Below are 27,366 nucleotides of genomic sequence, written 5' to 3' on the forward strand. Positions count from 1 at the left end.
AGTCCATATATGTACTTCAAATTCACACACATAATATCTTTTGACTTCCAAATATCAACAAAAAGTATATATTCATATGCATAAACATGAAGGTTTAAAAGTGGTGTGGAAAAAAGGTATTTAGACACCACAAAGTAATAAACTTAGTACATATAGTGGCAATAAGAAGTCATTAGCTGTTTTGCAGCATTGTGGTTCAGTTTTGGCCCATCCCTCTTGGCAAACCATATTCAGTTGCCCACAGTAACAAAGGTCCCTCTGCTGGACTCGCAATTTCAAAATACTTGATAAATGTTAAATGGAATTCAGCATATTCACCTTCTTTAGAAACCAGTTGAGTTATTTTGGCTGTATGTTTGGGGTTGTTGTTTTGTTGAAACTGTCCTCTTTTATTGGCTCATAGATTAAATTATCTTCTTATGTCCCAGTACATTGCTCCACTCATGTTTCCTTTAATGATATGTAATTCCCTAGTATGTTTGCAGAGAAGCAGGTCCATACCACAATGCTCCCACCACCATACTTCACTTTGGTGTTCTTGGAATCATATGCCCAGCCCTTGTTTATCTAAACATGACAAGCTGAACTATTATTGTTTCATCTGACCAGAGTACATTGTTCCAAAAGGGTCCTGATTTGTTTAAATGCTTATGTGCAGATTTTAGATGCATATCTGTGCTTCTTTTTTAAGTTTGGCGAGGGGTGTAGGACCAGAGATCATTGCAGTGCGGTTTTTTGCTTATTGTTCTCTTTGTAACTGTTGCTCTTGCTGCTTTCAGGTCATCCTGCAAATATTTTTGAATGACGGTTGGCTTCTCTTTTACCTTTGTTATCATTAGTCTAGAGAAATCTTGCCTGACTATGGACAATAATATGTGGTTCCATGAACTTTCTGATTACATATTATTCAACCAGTTATACTGATACTTTTCTAGCGCTCTGCAGCTTTTTTGCTACTTGTGATATCTTCTCAACCAATGGCAACCTCTTTTATAACGACATTTTTTTTTTATTTTGTTCAGCATTAAAATATATTGCATATTTTTGTTCATATTTAGTACAATGCAAAATGACGTGTGTAAATTTGAAGTGGACTGGAGGCATGCACTGGACATATATTAAATTTAAAAAAGTGTCTGTTTCCTCTCTCTGGTTCTTATGGACTGGGGTGAGTGGTACTATTTGAGACTTTAACAGTATTTACATATTACATTATACTGTAACAAAAGAAAAAAAGTGAGGTAAATTCAGCTTTTCAGTATGTGGATCCTTTAAAACACTGGAGCTAATAAGCCTGTCTGTGTTATAGATAAACACAAATAAAACGTTTTAAAATTCCTCTCATTTAAAGCAAACGGCACCAAATTGTACAACTATTTGCCCTTATCCTAAGCTGTAGTGAGCCTACCTTGTGTTTTAAGGCATTCATTAGAATTAAACCCTACACTGATATCAGAAACTTCATATCAAACGTTTACTACTTTTGACGTTTTACCAGAGAAAAAAACACTGAAGTGGGGAGTCAGCAATGATTTGGCAACCACTTTAAAGGCCCCTGTTAAGTTTCGTTTTCCTTACCAAAGCTGAAGTTGCGTGAGGGGGCAGCGCTAGTCGGCCTGTGTGTGTGTTTCTCGCAGAACACACTGCTCACTTTCACTGGACATCGCTGGATGAGGGTAATGATGGCGCTGGAGGCTGTTCTTAAAATAATATGCGACAGCAGCGGTTCAGTGGATGGTGACGGTCTTGTGGACATCTCGATGTCACTGCCGGACTCTGAGGATTTGCATACTGTCATCGGGAACAGCGACTACTTCACTGTTATTCAGCGAGACGACTGTAAAAAAGTCATTGTCCGAACTAATCTTAAGCTCTGCAGAACGAGAGAGTGTGACAAAACCTGTAAAGATTTACACCTGTGCAGATTCGACCTTTTGGGAGAGTGCAGAGGGTGAGTCCTCTCTCTCTCACACACACACACACAACAGACAGGAGCAAGGTTACATTCTGCCTTTGTGTTTTGAAATTAGCAGCCATTTTACGTCAGTATTGAGCTAAAATGGAGACATTCGCTTAAATAAGTCTGAGGTGTTTTTGTGACTGTATCACTGTGAACAGTAATCCGGTAGTCTGTTACTTTATCAGTCATTTGCTTATGATGCACTAAAAACATAGACTCATACCTCCACCCATTCACTCCATATACATCTGTGCTTTCAAGGTTTAGCCTCACCTTGCTAGGACATACATAAAACGAATTCTTCTTCTCTTCTTCTTCTTTTCATTAATATTATTATTAGTTACATTTTTATAACACATCAGGACACTTTGATTAACGTATTACATTTGTATGCTTCTCAAATTTTCTACAGGTGGCTTAATATGTTTATCTCAACATTTTCTGTCTGAGCTCATGAAGACACTTGACCTAAAGGGAATCAAATGAAAAAATGTAACCACCATTTGTACAGTTTGCTGAATTAGCTGTAATATGTTGTCACCCTACATGTTGTCTGACTGACTCTTGACATTCTCAGTGTTTTAATAAGAAGGATAATGTTGCTGCTTTAAGAAGGAAAATGTCATGCTTGCTGTGACACTGAACACACAAGGAACCCTATAAAGTGATTCTGTTCTCCCCAAATAGGCGAAGATGCAACTACGGCCACAGCCTGGAGTCAGAGCACAACTCAGCAGTACTAAGAGAGCGCAACCTGCATGGGCTTAGCAAAGACCAGCTGAGGGTCCTCCTGCTACAGAGTGACAGCACACTGCTTCCTCATGTAAGATACATACTGCCACTTATGAAACAGGCCTACTTAAGTCTCATTATGTAGTGGACAATCAGGTTATACCAGTTACCAGTTGGTCATGTATTATGTTGGTTATTTTAGTTTGACCTGAGCACACAGTTTTGTGTATTGCTTTGTATGTGCACTTTTGTAACTTGCCTGTTTATTGGGTACTTACATGCTTTGTCCTGATGGTGACATTCCGTATAAATTAAAATAATGCGTGGCCGCGACTTAGTAAGGCCTGGGGATAAAATCCCAATGCGTGGCCACAACTTAGTAAGGTGTAGGAACAAGATAATTAAGTCGTGGCCACAGCTTAGTAAGGCGTGGGACCAAGATCATGTCTTGCTAACCCGTGGCCACACATCAGAATCTCATTCCCACGCCTTACTAAGTCGTGGCCAAGCATTAGGATCTCATTACCACGCCTTACTAAGTTGTGGCCATGCATGAGGATCTCATTCCCATGCCTTACTAAGTCGTGGCCACAACTTAATTGTCTTGTTCCCACTCCTTACTAAGTTGTGGCCATGCATTATTTTTATTTATACAGAATGTCATCAGCGGGGCTCCGTAGAAAACAGACCACCACTGACTTGATATTTTTTCTGGGGGGAACCAGCACAGAGACATTGGCGGTAGCGTGTTAGGCGGTTTTACAAGTACAAGTCTATAACCAACCAAGTAATACCTGGCCTATGGTGGTCTTACAGAAGTTCTATTCTACTCATAGAATGGCCTACACTCGCAATTTTAAACCTAAGTGCACCTATTGTTGTACCACATAAAGTGGCCAGTGAGTATAGGTATAAGGTATGAGAGCATAATTAACCACAATGTGCGGTCTGGCTTGTATATTTTTAGTCTTTACTCTTTCAAATATGTTTTTGTTCTAATTTATTTTCAGTAATGGCGTCAAACTCATACTTGTACAATGGTAATAAATCATTTCTATTTTATTTTAATTGGGTGGTCTGCATTTTCTTTCTTCTTTGGACTGCTAACGCAGTTCTGTGAGGCCACATCATATAAAGTACCCATTAGCCTTGTCTTGGAAAAAAAGACAATCAGGGACTTGGAAGGATGTTGATTAGCTGGAGCAGGTGTGGCAAATTGTGGTTAGAACTAGGCTCTGCAGGAGGGTAGCTCTCCAGGACAAGGGTTGAACATCATTGATCTACAATATCCAAAGGAATATGACGCACTTTCACAAGTAAATCGAACCAATCATACCGCACCTTTCTCTGAATTCCTCCCCTAAATACAAAATGTCCGATTGCAACTTATCAACTGTAATTAAGCCTACAGACCATTTTTAAATCATATACTGGATATCCTAAGAGTTTGAATTGGGAGTGAAATTGTACCCATTTACTAAACAGGACACACAAGAGGGGAAATTTTTACATTATTAGAATATCACACTTTTACTTTTGATAATTAAGTACGTTTAAAAGCAAGTAGATTAGTACTTAACTCAAGTAAAAACATAAATATTTTACCAAGGTTTTCTCTACTTTCTCTAGTTGTAACCAGTAGATGGAAGCTTGCAGCCTTCAGTTAGCACTGATCTATGCATGCTCTACCTACATATACATTCTTTCATAGTGGTTGTTGCGACAAAACAAGCTTTACAGAAAATCTATCATTTAAAACAACGTAATCTAAATGTAGGTATTCTGACAAACTGCTCTACAATTCCTTAATAGGTGAAATTCTCCTCACTTAACACTTTTCACTGAACTGTTCCTTTAACCTCTGATTCCAGGTGTGTGTCTCATATAACAAAGGCAGTGGTGAATTTGGGAACTGTCCCGAAAGAGAGGCCTGCATTAGACTCCACATCTGTGAGAACTACATCAGAGGAACCTGTGATGGCAGCACTGAATGCAGACGATGCCATGATTTCTATGAACCTCATCCAATGAAAAACCTCCAGACCAAAGGAGTGACCAGTCAGCTGATAGGATCGCTTTTGTCGATCTACAGGAACATTATGGCTCTCAAGGACCACAGCAATGCCAGGGGTGAAACCAATGCCAAGAGGAAAGTGGACACCAAGTCCGGCAACAAGGGCAAAGTGCCCGTGTCCTTACAGAAAAATGCAGGTGATTACTAGATTACCAGCGTGTTTACTGTGTGTTTTTTTGATCTACCATTAAGCTACTTTAGCACTGTAGATAATTTGTCCCAAAATCTTCACTGAAATGTTACATGTAATAATTGAACTCTCTTTTTAAAGTATATTGTAAGGAATTACTTCATACACATACACATAATATACATTTATGCTACTACTGCTAACAACAGTAATAGGTTCTTGTTGTAATTGCTCTGCATTCAGACATAAAGCATGGACTTACTGCGTGCCCTCCTTTTCATTACAGAAAACATGATTTGCCTGTCTTTTGTCAAAGGCTTCTGCAAATTTGGAGGTATGTTTATTGTTTTTCATGAGTTTAAAATCTTTTTTAATTCATTTATGATATTTGAGTTTTCATTAGGGACCTAAATGAGTCTGAATTGATACTGAACATCAGTGAATGCTGTGTCTGGTCCTTGCATACTTTGGTGGTAATCAATACCATAAAACTGTTAACTAAAACTATAAAAATGAGCTATGCTTCATTTTGGACCAAAGTACTAAACTTTAGGCACAGTAAGCGGCAGGGCCATCCTGCAGACTAATTCATATCGATATGTGATTTCATGATTTAGTTTTGCAATACTTAAGCCAGTTGCACTACATGTTTTTTACCCTGTCCTTAGTCCCAATTTACTTGCTAGTTGGATATTATTCTGCAGATTTTGGGGCAGCCTGAGTCAACCCCACCTGTCCCATCACCTGACTTCAGCTCAACCCCACCTGACCCATCTAATGATTACCTTCAGAAGTCAGCTGAAGGAGGTGTGTTAGGTTTAGGTTTATGGTGAAACTTGCTGGAAGGTAGATATGCAGGTGGAGTGTTGGTGACCACAGTAGTAGTGTATACTGGTCCACGACTCAATCTAAATGTGTTCCCCCAAGAGGAAAAATGAGAGTGTGAAAGAAGAAAATACAACAAATAAATAAAAAAAAAAAACACAAAAAAAGGATGTGCACATATGTAGTGGAGCTTTTCAAAATAGTGTGTTTAAGGTGTGTAGAACCCAATAATGTAATAATTTACCAATAATGTAATAGTACCCAGACATGCAATAAAATCTAGAACCTCTTTAAAAAAATTTCTAAAACCCAACAATGTAATACAGCATCTTTATTGATAATATAATAATATTTTACAGATAATGTAATACCTTATTACATTATTGGGTTTTGTTCATTTTTTAAACAAGTGCTCACTTGTTCACATTTCTGAGCATTACTGCATTGTTGGGAAATTATTATATTATAGGATTCAGTTGTGTGGCTGTACAGCAAATACTCTAAAACCGCCACATACTGATCACGTCTCACCTCCATGACTTCACCCAGATATGCTTTACTTTGAGTTCAGTGAGTTCAGTTAAGCAACAGCTTTAAAGTTGTGTAATGTGTGATCACAACTCGTTCAGTGTGTGATCTCCAGTATTTCAGTCACTTAAAAATCAGCTGGAAAGTGTGAGGGACAGTCTTTTTATAACCTGTTAGGGCTTGTATAGTGAATCCAAGGCTTTGCACATCAGTGTGTATCCACTTTAATATGTTGTGATTTAACACTTGTTTGCTACATTAATTAAGGCAATGTACTCGTTGGATACCTTCTTAAATTAAAGAGTCTAGACTAACAAACTAACCTATAGGCACTGATTTCACTCATTTCAGAGAAATGCTGGAGAATCCACTTTGAAATGCCCTACAAGTGGGAGGTGGAGGTGGACCAAGTGTGGACAGATTTACCAGACAACGAGGCAATAGAGCGAGACTACTGCGACCCAGTCAAGACCTATAGGTGTGTTGGAAAGCACTAGTGGCATTAAAAACTGCAAGCTTACAGCAGCAACAAGACAAAAATGCATACATACTGTCCCTGTCATTTCAAAAGCCTTTTTTATGATTTTCCAACACCACTTGAAAACATCGGCTGCTTTGTGCAAGCATTTAATAAGTAATTGGCCTGATTGAAATGGTAGAAAATTATTTCTAGGACAGAATGAGCGAGACATCAAGTATAACTACAACATTTACTTAAACAGTTCCAAACAAAATACACAAAGCAGATTAAAAAGTCAAGAGTCAAAATGACTTTGACTTGGAAAAAAATGTCAGGACAATAACATCTATTAAGCTAAAAGAGCCCATATCCTACATTTTTCTTGTATTTTTATTTTTTTCCCCTGAGGTCCACTTATAACATTCATGGGTTTATGTACCAAAACAGTCATAATCCATTTTTACATGACCATTTTCCAGCCTCTTTCCAGTTGGGAAGGAAAAGAGGGGAAAGGGAAGGAAATTTGGTTTTCCATGATATTGGCCCCTTAAGAGCATTTTTTGTTCTCCTATAAAGTCTCTATTTTGAACATTATTTTGTACCTATTAACTATTTTTACTATTCAGAATTCACATTCAGTCATAAATAACTAATAACAGTAACAATATAATATAATAATAGCCAGTACTGCTTGTGTATCTGTCTATGGGCCTGTCACTACACCTCTGAATCATCATCATGATGATCTCCATGGACAATCATTCGAATCTCAACAGACTTACTCTGATCTCACTTTACCTTCAATCTAGCAAATCTATACTTACACATATAGATTGACATATTGTACATCATCTATCCATATCTTGTATAATCTGGAAGATTTCTATATCAATATTCTATCCCCTGTGTACCCTGCATCTTATTTATTTATCTCAGACTCATATATATATATATATATATATATATATATATACATTGCCCTTTACATTGTGTGTAAATTTCATTTTCAGCAAAATGAATATATACTCCCCTAAGATTTTCACTCACCTGTGTCATGTGATGTGACAATAAACGTTATTTAATTTGATTTCATTTGATATTACAGTCTATGCTATGGGACGCTTCATTGTAGAGGCAAATGGCCATAATAGGAGTGACCTCACAAATCTGTATCACTCTGTTGATAAAGGAACTCGTTTGTCCTTTGTCCTTTAAATATAACCAGAAGTTTATTTCAAGGTGTTTGACACTGCATGAAACTGCAGAAATCCTCACTGTCCACTGGCTCTTATGTGTTTTGCAGTGTGGGGACTGAGCCTGTGCGCTTTGACACAATGACCCAGGGGTTCCACAGAGTGCGGCGTGTCTCTACAGAGTCTTCAGTCCTGGAACCCACCTTTGTCCTCACTACAAAGTGGAACTGGTACTGGGAGAATGAGTATGGGAAGTGGATCCAGTATGCATCAGTTGTAAGTTAGAAGCTTTTTCAATCCTCAGTGTACCTGTGGGAGAGAGTGAAGAGTGCTGAGAAGATCTTAGTCTGGCTTTACATAGTGAAACGTGCATGCAACTTCAGTTCTTTGAAACCTGTGTGAAACTAAACTGCATAATACTAAGCGTTCTGCAGCTTACTCAAAACTCAGCTGCAACAGTTACGAGTGTCTCAACTAAATTAAATCAAAGAAATCAGAATGGCAGTAACGCCTCACATGATCGTGTCAAAGGACATTTCAAAGGATTAATTCCTCAGGAGAAATGGACAAGAAAAAAAAAACTGACTTTATGACAGGTTGATAGTTTTTCATTTTGTCAGTTTCCTGAGCCACGACAACAAACGTGTTTCGCTAACATTTCTGTAACCAGCTGCATTAACTAGCACACTAACTGCTGTTTAAATGGCTTCTTGTGCCACCATTTAATTTTTTTCTGTGATGTACAGAGCTGGATTACTCTTTTTTCCCCATGTTTTATGCAGCTGAGCATTCTCTTTTTTTAAGTAAAACTTCATTCCCTGTTTTGGAATCACAGAAGGAGATGCACAGGCTGTCCTCTGTCACCAGTCAGGAACTCGAGCAAAAATATCTACAGTTCCTGAAGGACAGCAATGATGCTGTGGTCAGATTTACTGCTGGCAAACAGTGTTTATGAGCTGAATTTCAGAGGTATGACATTTGATCTGTGTCACTGACTATAATGTTTTGATATTTTTATATAAATACATAATTATTGTGTTATCAATTCATATTACTACTACTGTCATTGTTCTTTTTCATCTACTTTGATAATGATGATGTGATATGATGGAGTTTGCTGTTTGCTCTAGTTCAAAGCCAGGGGTTTTTGCAACAAAGCGAAAGACTTTTACACCACTTCTCATTCACATTGATTCACACCCAAAAGTTTTAACACCTCCAGTCAAATTACGTGTAGTTTCAGCTACAGTTATCGTCTACAGAGAACAAACGTTGGCCTAATATGCCATAACTTTCACACAGACCACCTTTTTTGTTTTATTTTGTTTCAGTATGTTAAATTAGTGTATAAACATATGAAATGTGCAGAAGTGTGTTCTCTGTAGAGGACGTGCACTTATTTTCACTTAGAAAATCAACAAAATCAACAAAACTTAATTTGACTGAGGTGCCAAAACTTTTGCATAAATAACAGTATATGGACATACGATCAGGTTTTGGTTTTGATTCATTTAAAATTCTCTGTGATATTATCAAAGATATGAAGCAGAGAAATGAAATGAGTGGCACAGAGAAATCGGTCAGACGTCGGCCTCAGTTTGTTTCTGCCTTGGACGCCCAGAGAGCAAGAGCTAGGTAAGTGATTTCACAAGAAGTGCATGTTATACTACACATTATTCATGTAACTGACAACTGTTTATTCACCATAGAAAAAGCATTGCTGCAACCTATGAAGTAATATTTTTGATCAGTATTGATTAGTATTTGGTGATTTTCTTTTCCTTTAGCAGAAGAGGTGCACAGTCCAGCTTTCATAAAGGCGTTCCTAGCTTTTGGGACAAGGCTGCAATTCCAGACTCAGGTTTTCAGGTATAGGATCCAGTTAGCATTTTAAACCTATTTTTCATTCTTGCTAATTTGTTAGCCTTCTTTTCCAACTGCACTTCATCTGTTCTACTTCATTAAATTTCAGAGGGTCCCCCTCAGTCCCTCTGACAAAGATTATACCAGAGTGCAAGAACGTTTCCACAAGACCATGACGGGCTTTACCATCCTGAGAATCGAAAGGGTCCAGAACAGGGAACTATGGGAAGACTTTCAGACGTGAGTGCCAAATCACAATGTCACAGTGTCAGCATCCCAGTAATTTGCTGTGTCAATACAGAAAATATCTTAAGATGAGTTGGTGCAAAATTCTATTTTATAGGATTCCGAGTGATATGTGCTTAATTGGGCCTTGAAGCACTATGAAGAATATTTTAGGTTATAATTTATAGCCTGTCTAACACATTGATAGCATGACTACTTACGCAATCATTGGAACACTTAGGGAAACAAAACATTTGTGTTTGATTAATGAATCTACCAATCATCACAAAAGTGTACTTCATATCACAAACATATGAATGAAGAACATTATTTTCTGTTGCCCTGCTGAGCAAGTGAACATGTCAGCTAATTAGGAGAATTAGATTCCACGTTTTATGTGCATTATAGCCTATTAACAGTCAGCACAACACTGCAGAGCACTGGCCACACAAGGCTGTTTGCATTTTATGCCCAGTTTTATAGTATTCTGTTGTGACGCTGCTGCATTTTTCTACTGAAACAGCCCATTGGGTTTTATTTTAACAGTTGGGTGGCATGCATTTCAAAAAGTGAGGTTAATAATGATCTTGTGGCCACTGTAATGCCTTAAGATCCTTGGTAGATATTAATGTTCCATATTTTTTATTAATATTAGTATTAGTATTACCAGTATCATGATCATTTCCGCAGTATTTATGTTATGTCCAACTGCATTTATGTTGTTCGACTTTAAGAACAATCATATTAGTTGACAAGTGACATTCATATCAGTCTGCACTAAAAGGAGTCTGTTTAACTTTATAAGATACAGTCATGTGCAAAAGTTTGGGCGCCCCAGTCAGATAACGTTTTGTTGATTTTCTAAGTTAAAAAGTAAGAATGCATCCTTTACAGAGAACACACTTCTGCACATTTTAATGCACAATTACTGACTATGAGCTGAACTTAACAGACTTGGGGGGGTTGGCATAAAATGTGGCTTGGACCCTACTTAGTTGCCAGAGGATTATCCAAAGCATAAACTGATATAGAATTATACTAATTTTTTTTGGTTTATGTTTCCATATTTCTATATCATCACTTCCCTTTTACAAGCTTTTTGCTGATACTGCCTTTTATCTGTAGAAAAAGAGAGCGAATGAGGAAAGCGAACAAAGACAAGAAATATGAAGAAGGGGAGCGATTGTTATTCCATGGCACCAAATCCGATTACATTGATGCTATATGCAACCAGAACGTTGACATGAGGTTATCTGGAGCTAATGGAACAGTGTACGGTCAAGGTAAGATACTGCTTTTGTACCTAAACTGTTACTCGGACCGGTGCTTTAGAAGTCATCATTGTGTGTCCTGTTTTCTTGCAGGAAGTTACTTTGCCAGGGATGCAAAGTATTCCCATGGTTTCACTGACAAATATGGTGAGAAATCCATGTTTGTGTGCAGAGTACTGGTCGGACAGTACACCAGAGGAGCGTCCAGTTATCGCCGGCCTCCAGCCAAAGATTCCACAGGCACTCTTTATGACAGTTGTGTCGATAACACCCGAGAGCCCACCATTTTTGTGGTGTTCGATAGACCCCAAGTCTACCCAGAGTTCCTGATTACATATGAAGAGAAGAAATTCTCTCAATCTGACATAAATTTTATCAGGTCTTTTGTTTGTCCTGTTAGTCAGAGTTTAGCTCAGTCAGCAATAACCGACATCACCCCGACCTCTAAGCCCACAGCCCTTGGAGATAGCTGCAAATCTGCTGCTGATGGAAGCCAAACGGCAAGCTCATCTCTCGAGAAGTACACCATCATATCCAGTTCAACCAATACAGAACCGGCATCGCCCTCTCTTTGCGCTACTACAGTGAGAAACCCGCTCATTAATGTCATGGATTCAACAGTAAGTCAACATAAGGACTTAGCTTCTTCCCATTCTCTAGTAGATGGTAATCTTGCAAACGCTAAACCAGTCATCACAGCTCCAAAAAGTGACCAGTTGTCACAGCTCGATCCCAAGCCTCCAGCTCAGTTTAGTTCCTCTGGGTTGCTCTTAAAGTCTGGTCAGGACCTGGCAGCAGCAGTTGAAGTTTCAGTGAAGTCAGATGATCATCAACTGATCTCACTTAAGCCTAGCTTACCAGATACCACCATTAACTCTAAAAGTGCTAAAATTCAAAAAGTGTCTTGCACCTCTGACTTCACAAAGCCAGCACCTCAGAGCTTGCTGCAAGATTCTCGCAAATCACTGACTCTCAGCAGCATAGACTTCTCTGATTTAGGGTGTGATGTTTTGGATCCATTTGCAACCCTTCTAAACTCTCCAGACAACTCCAAACCTTTTCTACTTGATCATTCTCCTCCAACCAGTGTCTCAGCAAAGGCAAGCACTGACAAAGGTAGCATAACAGGTAATACTGTTCACTCTGAGAGTGCTAAAAACCAGAAATCAACTGTGTCGTCTTGCACCGCTGACTTCACTAAGCCTGCACCTCAGAGCTTTCTGCAGGACTCGGAGTTTACAGTTCTGCAGAAGTCTCAAACCAAGACTAAAGCTTTTCTCAGTGATCAGTCTGCCGATTCCTCTTTCTCAGTGTTGTACAATACTAGTTCCTCTTCAACTAACCGCCAGCTTTATTCGCCTGGCTTAACACGCTCCTCAGAACTTTCCATTCACCAAAGAGTGCATTCTCCACCCTCCCAACCCCAACAAACAAAAAAATCAGACTGTGTTATGCAGTGAATTTTTTTATTGACTGCTTTTACATGCACACTAATGATATGATCATTATCTGATTTCAGCAGATTATTTGGGTGGTCATGTAAACAACACACTACAATATCTTATACTGGATTAAAGCTGCTGTCAGATTTCAAGAAAACATTTGGATTTTAGCCCAATTATGTGCTTTGTTGATTTTCTAAGTGAAAATAAGTTAATGCATCCTATAAACAGAGCTCACTACTGAACATTTTAAAGCATAGTTACCGTTTATTTGCTGAATTTAGCATAGTGGCGTGGGGTGACCTGTGGTAAGTTATGGCACATTTTGTATTTTATTTTTTCTGATATATTGAACTCAAATAAACAGTAATTGTACACTAAAATTTGTGGAAAAATGCCATTATTAGGTTTGTTCCTTGTTGAGGATGTGAAAAATTAACAAAGCATGTCGTTTGACTAGGGCTGATCAAAGTTTTGCATGTGATTGTATGTCATGGATTTAGGAAAAAAAAAACAATTATTGACTTGTGCAGACAAAGATGTTTTACTTTGTCAGACTATTTAAAGGCATGTCAAAGTAATAATAATAAATCCAATTTGCCTCATAACCTAGACGTATTTGAAATACATCACAAAACTTCTCACAACCTGTTCAAACAACATCCAGGTCTTCATTGATGTCATACATACTTGTCAGAGCTTGGTACGTGAAAAATGGTGTAAATTAGATTTTTCACTGAACCTCAATCCTTTTTTTTCTTTTTGTGGGTATCACATTATTTTGTAATAAAAATGTACTTAGTATCTGTTGTAAAGCAGAAAACTGATTGGGTATCGATATTCTAAACTGCAGTGATTAATGAATGAAGGATTAAAAATGATTAATGATTCATTTATATTAATGAATTGCATTGCTTACAAGTGAGTTTCATTCATTTTTTTCTAGTAAATTGTTTATTGCAAAGACATGATGAGATACCAAAAGCACTTCCAGTTCCAGTCAGCTCCATACTGACAGTGTCAAATAAGGACATTATTGTGAAAATCGTAAGAAACTTTAAAAATATGGTTATAATTTTACTAAAATATGTGTGTGATCCTTATTTATTGTCAGAATTGCTGCTACTAATGAAGTATTAAAATAAAATGAGTTTATTGAAGTAGTGAAGTCTTGAGTTGTTATTGTTCTGTAGTTGAACCTTCTGCATCAACAGATTCAATTCTGCCCTTTTGACTTTTTCCAGTTTGTTTTGATATCACCAAATGACAAAACATGTCTGTTTTTTCTCTTAACACTGTACACAACACAATAACGTTTCATCAAGTTCACAATATAATAAAGTATCTCCTGTTCTACTTACAAACACAAATGTGGTATAAATTGAAAGTTTAGAATTCACACTTTATATCTTTGTTAAACAAAGCCTGTATCTCTCATATTCTTTTTTTAGTCAAAGTACAGCTTTGTACATCTACTTACTGTAGAAGATTTATGCTCAGCTGACTATAAATAATAATCAAAATGCAACTAAAATGTGGAGCCAGCACGTGTATCCATAATAAACAATACAGTCCATTGGTATTACTGGAACAGGATTAGTTTTACATGGAGAGGTGGGACAATGCCTGTTTACCACAGGACGTCTGTAAAGTTTATGATCAATTCACGTGGATAAGAAATAAATATAAATAAATAAGTATAAATAACTGAGATTAGAGAGGCTACTTTTACACACCGCCTTCACCAAAACATTAAAAATCTTAAAACCTCCATTTACCATAACCAACTACCTAAGTGAATGAACATGTGGAGACAATTTAAATCAATAAAAGCAATCAATAAAATATGTCGCTAGAAGAAGCAACCATGACAACACTATAAAACCACTTACCACATGACCAACACCAGAACCTATAGTATTGCTAACTTGTCCACAGGTTATTTTATAAGTAAATAATACATTTGTTCAAATGACCTATATACAGCAATGGACAGTACTGCTGATACCTGTATTGTTCAGGTTTGAAATTTGAGATATTTTGAGATTTGAAATACAAAATAGTATTTCTGGAATTCATATTTGATGATCTGGGAAAAGAACCACGGCTCCAAACTTTTAAGACAGTTATAACTTAAGAATAATGCCAGTTTGCCCTGTAGTTCATGTAGTTACCGAATAACCAGCTTTAGGGTGTATAATAAGCTCTGTGTTTTTCTATTTTCAAAATGCTCAAAATTCCTGTTTTTACACTAAATGAGAGGTTGTGAACTTCAGTCCTGAAGAGCTGGGGTCTAGCACAGCCAATACATCAGGCTAGTAGCTGCTGGGTTTAATTAGGGGTGTTTGCGGATGAAATCACCAAACTGTGCTGACAGCCCTCCATGACTAAATGGTCTTTTTAGAAATACACACATTGATTGTGTGTGATTTAGGCATAAAAGCCACCCATTAGCGCCCCCTCTTGGAGAACACTTTACATTAGCCATCCCAGTTATTTGTCCTGGTGTATCAACGAGGAAATGGAAAGTAGGGTGGGAATGTGATTGTTTGCCCTTTTCTATACCGTATGCTGTAAAAGCCCCTGAGTGTAGGTAATACTGGATACAGTGCAGCCAGATGACCACCAGTGCAGTGGTTGTTAGTGGTCATTCAGATCGACCGACAAACCCAGGTGCATACATACATTGACGTTGTGGAAATCACACCACAAAACTTTTAAATGAGCATCTCGGGCTGTTTGAACAGGAATACTGGCTTTATGGGTATCATTAACAATGTCATGGGGCACCTTCTGCACTATATAGTATTTTTAAATACGTGTGCCTATATATATATCAGGTCATACATCATTGACTCATGCTGAGTCACATGTGTGAGGTTTTCTTTTGGGTGTGTTCTCCATGAGCTAAGTATAACTTCTATGTCATTACAAATACTTAGATTGGACTGACAAACCACTATAGGCTCTTTCACATTATGTCAAAAGGTGTTGCGTCAAAAGGTGCATTTGTAATGTGTAATAATTACACTCATAATGTTTTGTGAATATTCATAGGAAGTGTTACCCAACCATAGGCAATGATTGAACACTGACTTATGTGTTCCAAAGAGCAGAACCTCGCCCTACAAACCCTTCTCACAAACACCTGTTCATGTTATTGTGTGGCAGTTTCATTTCCTGGTACACGCTACAGACACGTCACCAGAGTTGCATCTCATTCAGACTGTGATTTCCCCTTACCTTCTTCCCTTCCTTCAAGGGCGCTTGACCTTTGATTGAGCCCTTCATAAGCAAGACCTATGTGGATGGTATTTCATTTATGTGGGGTCCTGGGGTAATTTCCACCTTTCCTCTGTGATTTTATTTCTGTCCAGATCAGCCATGTCAGTGCTTTTCTCCCTCCTCCCCTGAGAAAATTACAGGCCAAATTACCTACTGTTTCCCACCAAACTCAGTGGTTGTTTGATGAATTTAGTCTGTGGATAACACTATTCTAGAATACTCATTTAATTTAAAGGAGAGAGAAGCCCCACATGTCTAACATGCACATTCATTTTCAAATATGACATAATTATGCTCAGTAAAAAAGTACATGAATAAAGGTTACAGTTTTAGTATCTATATAATAATCCAAGCCCTAATCATAGTTTTAAATGATCATTTGTGCTGTTATTACAACCGTCTTTTTTGTTGAAATTGAAAAGTTTGAACTTTTTCTTCTTTTTCATTTTGTGTTTATTCATTTATAACACTTTACTAAAGAGCAACATTCATAAGGCTACATGACACCTACACCATGCCTACATTTATGACAACTGACACTTGTCAGAATAAGCCTTTATGAGACGTCATAGACGTTCTTATAAAAGATGGTTCTTCAAAGGTTCTTTAGAACCATAAGGTCATGCTAAATGCATGGTGAAATGGTTCTTCAGACTGATGGGGAACCTTTTTGAAAATGGTTCTATATAGCACCGAAAGGGTTCTGTTATTGTTACGATGTCAAACTTGTAACAATAGAAGAGCCTTTTTTGGTTCTATATAGAACCATATACAAGACATTGTCCAACAGTCTGCAGAATCAATTCACCATGCAAAGAATCATTTTAGCATGAAATGGTTCTATATAGAACTAATATAAACAGAACCACTCCCTTTACTAAAGAACCTTTGAGAAAACAGTTTTTTAAAGTCTATCCTTATGCCACACTGACCTAAGTCCTAATGCTGCCGTTCAGTAAAGGGTAGCATTTTTTTTAACCTGAAGAGAATATTGCCTGGTTTCTCTTGAGTTAAAGTGGACTTCCTCACCTATTTACCTCAAGCTGCCACCATTTTTTAGAGTAGGAGTCTCTTCTGTGGGCAAAGTGAAGTACACACCCAGCTAGAATACACATGTGAAATGGGATGCAGCCCTAGCTTTGCATGTCAGCATTTTGCCCAGTCACATAGAACAGCTTAGTTTACGCAGAAAGAGAAGCAAAACGGAACTCAGCAGTCATGCAAGCAGCAGCTCTGGTTAATCGGCTTTTATGTGCCCATGATGGGCGAATCGATCTTGAGGACTTGTGTGGTCAGCTGTCTGGACTGTCATTACGTGACGAAGTAGAAAATGTACTCAAAGACACGGATATGTTTCTGACCACTGGTGACAGAAACAAAGTGGTGGTTGCCAAGACCAAGCTGAGACTTTGTAGAGTCAGAGAATGTCAAGGCTGCAGCAACCTTCACCTGTGTAAAATGTACCTGTTTGGAGATTGTCCATACGACAGAGGAAGGTAAGGCTGCTTACTAAAGAATGTATGAACATATGTAACCTGCTAGCGCCCACACATTCTTTGACATATCCATATTTGAGTAAAGGTTAATATAATGAGGACCAACTTTCTGGATTGTTTTGTGATCTGGCTGCATTATTAACTGTTATCCAGTCAGCAAATATGTTCAGTATTACTGATGAGATCATTGTAGCCTACTCAATCAGTATACTCAATTATTGTTTCCTGCACAGACGAGGGTGCCGTTTCTCCCATGATCTTTATTCAGGACATAATGTCAGTGTGCTGCGCCAACACAACCTGCTGGAGCTGGACCGCACTGAGCTGTGCGTTATACTGCTTCAAAATGACAACACCTTGTTGCCTCCAGTAAGGGTCTCATACTAATTCTATGTGGAAAAGATGCACTAAGCCAGATTTTATTAATGTATTTTTTAATCAGTGGTCAAATCATTGTTGTTATTTGCTTTTTCCTTTTTTCACATATCCATTTTAAACATTGTTGTACAAACTTTTGCAGACCATCTGTTGCTATGCACAATTTGTCACCTTCTATCTCATTCATTAATAGAAGGGCATATATTGGACCACCAGATAGTATTTGCATGGTGGATCATTCTCAGTACAGCAGTGACACCAGTAGCATGGCATAGTGGCGTTTGTGTGCTAATATTTCAGTACAAGCAGTGTTGGTGGGGTTTTTAAATGCTCTGTAATGGTACTGGCTGTTTTATTAGACCTCACTGGTGCACCTTGTAAGTGTAGTGGACTATTCTCAACCCAGCAGGGTGACAAGTAGCCAGTGCCAGCTTTTTATATCTTTTACATTTATTTGTTCGCTTCTCATCCCTCCATTCCTCCATAAACTGCTATTACTGACTCCAGTTACACTGCATAATCATATATTGCTAATTATTTAGCTATATTTACCAATTTATGTTCACCTGAAAATACATGTTGAAACCTATACGCAAAATTAACTGATAGTTTTACATAATTTTTGATGTTAATGGCCATATTTATTGTATAATCATTTAACATGGTTTACATTCGCCTCTCCATCTCACTGGTCAGTCCTCACTGTTCACTGCAGTTTAAAAACCCATCGAAAAAAAAAAAATCTCCTTAATATATCTGTAGTTTCTCCTGGACAGCAATCAGATGGAAAGAGAAAGCAGACTTTTGCTTGACCCCTTAAAATATCAGCCTTATTAAATGCTAAGGCTTATTATTCAGTAACTACAGGGACTTCAATGCAAACTGTCTGAGCTATTCTTAGGTTATAGAGGTGTGTAATAAAACTTCACTGTCGGTGTCCCCCATTGGATTCATTTAAACATTTTCTTTATACTTATTACTTGTCTGGGTTCTTTTATTCTTCCTTTAATCATCAGTGCTTGAGACTAGAGACTATCTGACTGTAAATCTGTACTGAACATCACATTAGTAACCAATGACACAATGTACTCCCAGGTGTGTTTCACATATAACAAAGGCAGTGGTGAATATGGTAGCTGTCCTGATAAAGAGGCCTGTAGAAGACTCCACATCTGTGAGAGCTACATCAGAGGAACCTGTGATGGCAGCACTGAATGCAGCCGATCCCATGACTTCTACGAACCTCATCCCATGAAAAACCTTCAGGCCAAAGGAGTGTCCAGTCAGCTAATGGGGTCCATGCTTCCAGCCTACAGGAATATACTTACAGTCTGGGATGCTAATCGAGCTTACAGCAGTAACACTCCAGCCAGGACGTCAGGTATTAGTAGCACTTCATATGTTTTGTATCGTAATGTGTTAGCAAGACATTCTGCTGGTGGGACAGCAATAACAATAACAATAATTTGAGACTCTTATATTTTCTTTTATTTTCACTTTCCACAGAGAAATGTGAGATATGCCTGTTCTACATCAAAGGTTTCTGCAAACAAGGAAGTAAGACCACATTTCTTCTTAATGACTAAAATAGCATTTATATAATGTACACAACGTAATATCCTAATGTCATTGGGCTTTTTACACAGACAGATGTTGGCAGGTGCATTTCCAGTTGCCTTACAAGTGGGAACAAAGAGATGGACACAGCTGGAAAGTTCTGGAAGATAATGAAGAGATAGAGCGGGCTTTCTGTGATCCTGCTAAGACATACAGGTGTATATGGTGTATACTCTTAAACCATTGTAACCTCACCTGTGATAATGCTAATTGTTGCCAGCATTCCTATGGGATTCTAGCAGTTTGTTAGCACTAAGCCAACAACAATTCATCTGGACATTTTTTGGCCATTCTAGATTAAACACAGACTTCTGAAGCTTCTAAAAGGCATTAAATAGTGTACTCGAAGCTTGTGACAGACATATTAGCATACATTTAACCTGTAGCAGTTTCATGGTGACTCTTTCAGGAGAGGCTGGTGAACAGCTGCTGCCACTGTTTTCCGTTTCTTAAAACCCACTGATTGGGATGCCACTCGTATTCAGTTGGTGATGTACCTGAAACTTCCAAAAAAGCCTCAAGTGAAGTTTTTCCTCCGAAAACTGTAAATCAAAACATGATTGGTTGATTTCTGTCAGTTTGTAATTATGCTGAAAGTTCACCTCACCCTTCAGGACTTCTCTTCAGCTCTTGAAGTCCTAACCAATAGGAGAGCTCACTTTGCTATGTCTACCCAGATACCACAGAGAAAAACAATTCCTGATTGGCCGACTTTCCACTGGATGTTTCAAGAATGCAACCCTTTTGTTTTTAATCTAGAATTTAACAATGAAACAAGAATAGTAGAGTTTAAATACAAGGATGGTTCTATTGAATAAAAATCGAAACTATAAATTACAGACAAGTATTTTTAGATCTGAGTAATCAGTAGACCTTCTCTGAAGACCTACAAGGCCTTGAGGATTTTCCTCTGTTTAAAATACCAGTATCTCAGTATCTCTGACTTTGGTGACACTTTATTTTGAATGGTCATTTTAGATTAAAACAAACACTCAACAGACTCTCAGTAAAGGGTTAGGGTTAGGTTTTGGGTAAGGTTAAGGTTTGTATTACGGAAGTAACATATTAACAATACAACTACTTAACGTAAGTAGTGTATCGACAATACATCTCTAAGATATTTACCATAATGTATTCAGATGCTGAACTACTGCTACTTCACTGATATGTTGTAGATGTGTTACTGATAATCTGTTAAGAGTTTATTAATCATTTACAAAGGACCACTCCAAATAAAGTGTTACCTGACTTTGAACCAGACGCAGCCAGTTATGCTGAATAGAATGGCTGATGCTGTTAAAGAACTGAGAAACTAACCACTAAAATGAAAAAAGAATAAATGAAATCTTTGTGAAGCTTACAGAGCTGTTTCTGAAAGAAAATTAAGGCTGATCTGTTTAGGTCAGATCAGAGTCACGCAGTCATGTAGCACAGGTAGCACAAATTACATACAGATACAGGCATGAATAATTGATATGGAGGACATTTACAATTTAAATGCATTGCATAACTGTACTGTGATTACAAGAACATGACCGCACTGCCGGAAAAAGTAATTAAATACTGTAACAGATTACTTTGTGCTGCATTACCCCAACACTGCTTACACCCCAGCAATTGTGTTCTACTAATTTGTCCTACCCATCAAGCAGTCCTACTGCGCCTTAGCATATCATTATTATAGTCATTTCAATTCAATTCAATTCAATTCAACTTTATTGTCATTATACTGAAACAGGGTTGTACAGTACAACGAAACACTTTTAGGCTAGATCTCCAGTGCAATTACAGACAACATAGTGCAGGACAGGACATAGTGCAGGGACATAGAACAATAAATACAGAAAATAAATACAAGTATATACACTGCAGTAGGTGTGCTGGTACTTTAACACTGTTAATATAACAGTAGGTGCAATAGGGTATGTAGAGGGCAGGGAGCAACAAACTATGGGTTAAAGTGCATGGTGCATACAGTCTCTGAGCTGATGGCGATCTGAGGGATAGTAGGGGGAGGACAGAGGTCAGTCTGTTAATCAGGTTGAGGTTGGTGTGAAGTAGTGTGAACAGACTTCAGTCTGTATGAGTTCAGGTTGAGGATAGTGTAGCTGGTGACACCAGTTTAACAGCACGGGGGAAAAAGCTGTTTCTGAGTCTGGTGGTTCTGGCTCTGATGTTCCTGTACCTCCTTCCAGATGGCAGAGGCTGGAACAGCGGGTGGCTGGGGTGTGTGGGGTCGGAGGAGATGCAGAGGGCCTTCCTCAGACATCTCTTGCTGTAAAGGTCCTGCATGGGTGGGAGGGCAGCCGCGGTGATGCGCTGGGCAGTTTTCACCACTCTCTGCAGGGCCTTGTGTTCAGCAGCAGTGGCACTGTGATGCAGCTGCTCAGAATGCTCTCCACAGTGGATCTGTAGAATCTTTAATTGCGTTTTTAATGTAAATTAAGTTTTACTTTACACGTTACACAGACTAAATTTTGTTACTTATCCTCTGATAAGGTTATTTAGCCTTCAAGATATCCTACCTGTGGTTTGAATGCTGGTAGCATTTTTGGATGATTGAAAACAGATAAAGTGATTTAGGCTAAAGAATATTCCACCTATAGCTTTATGTAGGAGCTACCTATAAATACATGCTACTGTGAGACATTATGACAAGGTAAGACATGTTCTGTTTGTCAGAACATCATTGTACATTTTTATGTTAAGTAAAAATTCTGCCACAAAGATGGAATGATAGTGTATATTCAAGAATCTACTTTGTAGAATAGTATATGAAGTAAGACATGAGAACACATTGCATGAAGTGAGATGTGAGCCCATAACTGACTGTAGAATAGAATTCCAATTTCAAAATCTCTAAAATCAAACTGTCTTTTCTTTGTCCACTCTCAGCGATGGTAGTGTACCAGTACACTTTGATACCATGACTCGAGGTTTCGCAGAGGTCCGCCGTCTCTCCACTGTTTCTTCAGTGCTCAATCCCAACTTCATCCTCACCACCACCTGGGTCTGGTACTGGGAGGATGACAATGGAAACTGGATCCAGTATGGATCTTCAGTAAGTGACACTCTAGAGCACTCCACAGGAATCCCATGAGGAGACATGCAACAACAAATATCACTCTAAAGGATCAAATCTGCCTTTCAGTTATTCATGTACATCAATAACTGATCTTTTTTATTTTCCATTTCTAGCAGCAAGGGACACAGCACGCATCTTCCATCACCAGTGAGGATCTGGAGAGGAAATTCCAAGAAGACAACAGCACTACGATCGAGTTCACAGCAGGCCGACATTCGTATGAGCTCAACATGCAAGGTTGTGGTCACTTGCTGTCCGTTTTAGCTGCCATGTTTAGAGGAACACTGCGTATGTTGTACTTAAGAAATGTCAAACTTGTCTGAACTTGCACCAGTGATCTGTGTCGTGGGTTATCTGCTTTCTTCTTGTAATGCACCATGTCCTAGTAGTGTAAATGTTTAGGGTCAGTGACCAAATCGAAGAATACTGGTCAGGGCGAACACACTAGCCTATTAGCACTTTTGTCTTTAAAGTGTGCTGAAACAGGACAAGTGGTTTACACTGGTTAATGCCTTTTTTTACATTTTACATTTAATCAGCTTGTACATTTTGTCTTCCAGACATGATTCAATCTAACAAACAGATTGGCACCAAAAGGCTGGTTAGGAGGAGACCCTCGTTTGTTTCAGCAGAAGATGTACAAAAAATCAAAACAAGGTGCACGCTAAATTCCATCAAGTAGCTTATTCAGTTTAAGTATTTAAAATACAGGCTTAGGTAAATTATGAAGTATTTCGAACCTCACTTTGTTAGCAGCATCTGAGAGAGAAACGCAGGTTAAGTGGAAAATATAAAAAAAGGAATCCTCAATACTCTTTTCCTTTAACTGTATCATACTGTCTATAATCACTTAACAATCATTGTTTGTGTAATTCATCATATATAAATTTTGAATTGCATTAAAAGTATGATTGTTTTTTATTTAAAAATTTCAGTATTTTCAATAATAAATAATAAAATAATAATACAATTTCAGTTAAAAAGTCAGCCAAATAACAGCATTTTTGCCTAAAGTTAAGCTGAAAGGAAAATCTAGCAGAAGATGGTGATGAGACAAAGGTTGGCACATTTTTTTGAACTTTGCTCTGATATATTTGTATGCAAAAGTTTAAACACCCCCCTCTAACACATACTCTCCAGAGAATAAATATAAATATGGCATTTTTCTGCACAATTTTTACTTACTTACTAAATTGGAAAAAAAGCCATAATTCAGCAAATAAACAGTAATTGTGCATTTAAATGTACAGAAATGTGTATTGTGTAAAGTAGATTAAATTTTTTTTCACTTCAAAAACAACAAAACATGTAATTAATGCTCAAACTTTTGTTTGGTAGTGCACTCACATAGATCTCAATGTTATAAAGTTAATACTGTAGTCGAAAGGAATACAGTGGTCATCCACAAAATCCCAGAGTTTTGCCACGTCACTGGGACAAAGGCAGCATGCCTGAAACTGGGTTCAAGGTACACATCTTGACTCAAAAGTCTTAATTTAAAAGATAATATAATAACAATACCAGTTTTTTTACATTGTACATTCTGCCACACAACTGATGTTAAAGCTGCACTATATAAGATTTTGTTAAAACTGAAAGAAGTAGTATTACTGAGTCAGGAGGAAAAAACACTCATGGCATGCATGTGGTGCTGCAAGTCACCCCGTAAGGCCTGAAATATTCATTCAAAAGTCAGAGGTGTCAGGTTGGATTTTGTGGGAGTTTTTTGGACATTTATATTAATATGCAAAGATTAATACACTATCTCTTTAAATACTCTTTCAATGTGCTCGCAATCATCTGATTCACCCACTTATAGGGGTCTGAAGTACAACCAATGTTACAAAATTTTCTTCTACACATTTGCAATTACACACTTCCACCACAGAGGTATCTAAATCCCCAAATCTTACATAGTGTAGCTCTAAGCATTTTGTAAAGGTAATGCAAGCTGCTACAGCAGATTATGCAACTTATAAAATAGACTGTGGTCTATAAGGACTGTCCTAAACCAAGTTTTTCTTTCCAGAGAGTTCTCCTAAAGAGCACCACTGAGGAATATAAAAAGATTGTTGAGCTTTTTAATCAGACCATGTCAGGATTCCATGTGAAGAGCATTGAGAGGGTGCAGAACCGGGACCTATGGGAGGTTTTTCAATGGTATGCTATAGGAACTGCAGCTCAAGGATCCCTTGAATGCTTTCTGTTTTTATTTCGTATCTCACAGAGCTGGTCAGTTCCTGTCCTGTGCTTGTCCTGCTCTACTACACCCCATTAAGCTCATCAACTTAATGGAAAACTGGTGGTGAGCTGAATCAGGTGTATTAAAGCTACACTAAACTGCACAATGCAGGGGACCAGCACTGGCAGAGTCTTACCACAATATAGAATGCAGTTATTTCTGTTAACTTGCTTCAGTGAACTTTGAAACATGACTTTAAAGGACTTTTATGTGTTTTATGCAGGCAAAGAGATGTCCTGAGAAAGAAAACAGCAGGCAAGGAAAATGAAAAACTTTTATTCCATGGGACCAAGTCCAAGCATATCGATGCAATCTGCCAGCAGAACTTTGACTGGAGAATCTGTGGAGTACATGGGACAGCATACGGGAAAGGTGCGTTAAAAATATGGAATTTCTTCTTTTTTCTTTATTGAAATATCGTTTTGACACAATTCACATTTGTGGCTTCATCCTTTAGTGTTCTCTAACTACAACACCCGCAAATATGTCATACAACCAACAAGAATCTCCCACAGCAACAGAAATAATGACTGCTAGAATAACCACTGAGGATAATAAATACGGACATGATATTCAGCTTCCTAGCAGTAATCTTAGCTGTCTGGCTTCCTTTTGCATTACAGCTAACAGGAAAAAAACCTCCAGGTATCCACCTTAAAGCACTTATAGTTTTTTTCAAAAGTTCCTCCAATCTTCAAGATACAGCATCAAAAGGGTGTCTTTGTAGTCTTTAAACCAAAACAGTCTTGCTCTCGAGATTACTGTGTCTCCACAGTAGGAGGTAATTAAGCATGTTTTTTACAGATGTAGTCATAGCCAAATTTTAATCTTTAAGCACCAGCCTTTAGATCAGTGGTCACCAACCCTTCCTTCTGGAGATCTACTTTACTGCAGTGTTTAGTTACAACCTACATCTAATATGCTGCCCTCTCCCATTACCTACATTGATGCATCTGATCTATCCAAATCAGGAAGGTAGATCTTCAGGACCAGGTTTGGTGACCACTGCTTTAGATCAATTTTAAATGTCTTTAAGATCATGAAAATCAGGTGTGTTCCAACTTATTGATACAGAATATTAAACCAAGTATTGACTGATGACTAGCAGTTCAGTAATGTTTTCTCTGTTAAGAAATGAGCCCAAAGTATACCAGTGAATTGTGACAAGAGCGCTACTGACAGTCTCCTGAGTATTCTCAACCATTTCTTTCAGTACATAGTGCAGGTTTAGATCATTAGCACAGGTAATGTGCTGTAAAATTAAACTCAAGGTTCTCGGAGGAAATGAATAAAATAAATGGTGTACTTGTGTTCCAACAGGGAGTTATTTTGCTAGAGATGCCAACTACTCCCATAACTACACTGATGAGTCTGGAACCCGGTGCATGTTCGTTTGCCGGGTGCTGGTAGGGGAATACACCAACGGACATTCCAGTTATCTCCGCCCTCCCTCGAAAGATGGAGACACCATATTCTATGACAGCTGTGTGAACGACATCAGCAACCCCTCCATATTTGTCATATTTGAGAAGCATCAGGTGTACCCTGAGTACTTAATTCAGTATGATAAAAAACTTGACACTATTCCAACAATTACCCAGAGACCACAAGTGGCCCCTCGTCCAATCACCCTCCACTCAGCCCAACTGTTGCCATTCACTCAGATGTCCAAGCCCCTCTCATCCAGAAATCCTGCCAAAATTGTAAAGTCAGAAAGGCCAACACTGACTAGATCAACTAGAGCATTTGGATCAATGACTTCTATAGCAAACTTTTCCTCTCAAGCCAATGATCCAGGCTCATTCAGACATGAGAATCCCAGACCAAGAAGCTCAAATTTGACACGCTCATCTAGACAGTTTGGTTCTTTAACCTCATTAGCAAATTTGTCAACACATGCCGGTACTTCACCCTCCTTTAGTCTTCATTTCAGATCTCAGACAAGTGTTCCCCAACCAAGGGTCAATCGTGAAACTGCAACTAAGAGGCCCAGAAGCTCTACAGCGGTTTATGAGCCTTGGTTGGTGTAGTGCCTTTTTCAATGAAACAGAAAATACTGTAGCAATACCACTGAGGAAGAGACACAGTTTATGCATAAGTTGTTGTGCTTTATTAAAGGCTATAGTCTCACATTACACAAGAAGGAGTTCTTGGCTAACAATTCGCTCTAGTCCTAGCTACGTCTTGCTTCCTTGGCCATCAGCGTTAGACAACCTGAGTTCTTCCTGAGTTACACATAAACACAGCCAAGGAAAGCTAGTTCTGCCTTCACTATAAGACTCCCTGTAAGAATAAACCAGAGAATAACTGCTGGGATAACTTATAACTCAGAATAAACATGTAAACATTTTCTGAACACACAATATGAACATTTTTACTCGATTGGAAAACCAATGAACTGATGAATAACGCTGTTATTAAGGGAGGGGCACTGTGACAGCATGTCAAACAGATGCTTGAATTTGTGCTCTCTGACTTTTTTAAAACTTAAGACTTTTTAAGAGTTTTTAAACAGTTTTCTGATGCACTGTGTGCAGTTTTACTACTAATACAGCAAGAT

At 38.1% G+C, this 27,366-nt stretch overlaps 1 protein-coding gene and 1 pseudogene across 1 annotated transcript in view; both read left to right on the forward strand.

The window, feature by feature from the left end:
• The first annotated feature begins 1,564 nt into the window (after window positions 1-1,564).
• Window positions 1,565-13,311, forward strand: LOC118812261 (annotated as a pseudogene).
• A 3,816-nt stretch (window positions 13,312-17,127) lies between these two features.
• The window catches only part of LOC118811191, a 35,696-nt gene continuing 25,457 nt past the window's right edge, over window positions 17,128-27,366 (forward strand). Inside the window, exons 1-12 of the mRNA XM_036575355.1 lie at window positions 17,128-17,484; window positions 17,718-17,853; window positions 18,958-19,243; window positions 19,369-19,419; window positions 19,509-19,635; window positions 22,375-22,540; window positions 22,681-22,801; window positions 23,125-23,221; window positions 23,945-24,032; window positions 24,594-24,724; window positions 25,030-25,178; window positions 26,127-26,826. Coding sequence (XP_036431248.1) covers window positions 17,207-17,484; window positions 17,718-17,853; window positions 18,958-19,243; window positions 19,369-19,419; window positions 19,509-19,635; window positions 22,375-22,540; window positions 22,681-22,801; window positions 23,125-23,221; window positions 23,945-24,032; window positions 24,594-24,724; window positions 25,030-25,178; window positions 26,127-26,826 — 2,330 coding nt within the window. The 5' untranslated portion in view covers window positions 17,128-17,206. The remainder of the gene's footprint in view (window positions 17,485-17,717; window positions 17,854-18,957; window positions 19,244-19,368; window positions 19,420-19,508; window positions 19,636-22,374; window positions 22,541-22,680; window positions 22,802-23,124; window positions 23,222-23,944; window positions 24,033-24,593; window positions 24,725-25,029; window positions 25,179-26,126; window positions 26,827-27,366) is intronic.

This window comes from Colossoma macropomum, unplaced genomic scaffold, assembly GCF_904425465.1.
Source record: "Colossoma macropomum unplaced genomic scaffold, Colossoma_macropomum, whole genome shotgun sequence".
NCBI classification, from domain to species: Eukaryota; Metazoa; Chordata; class Actinopteri; order Characiformes; family Serrasalmidae; genus Colossoma; species Colossoma macropomum.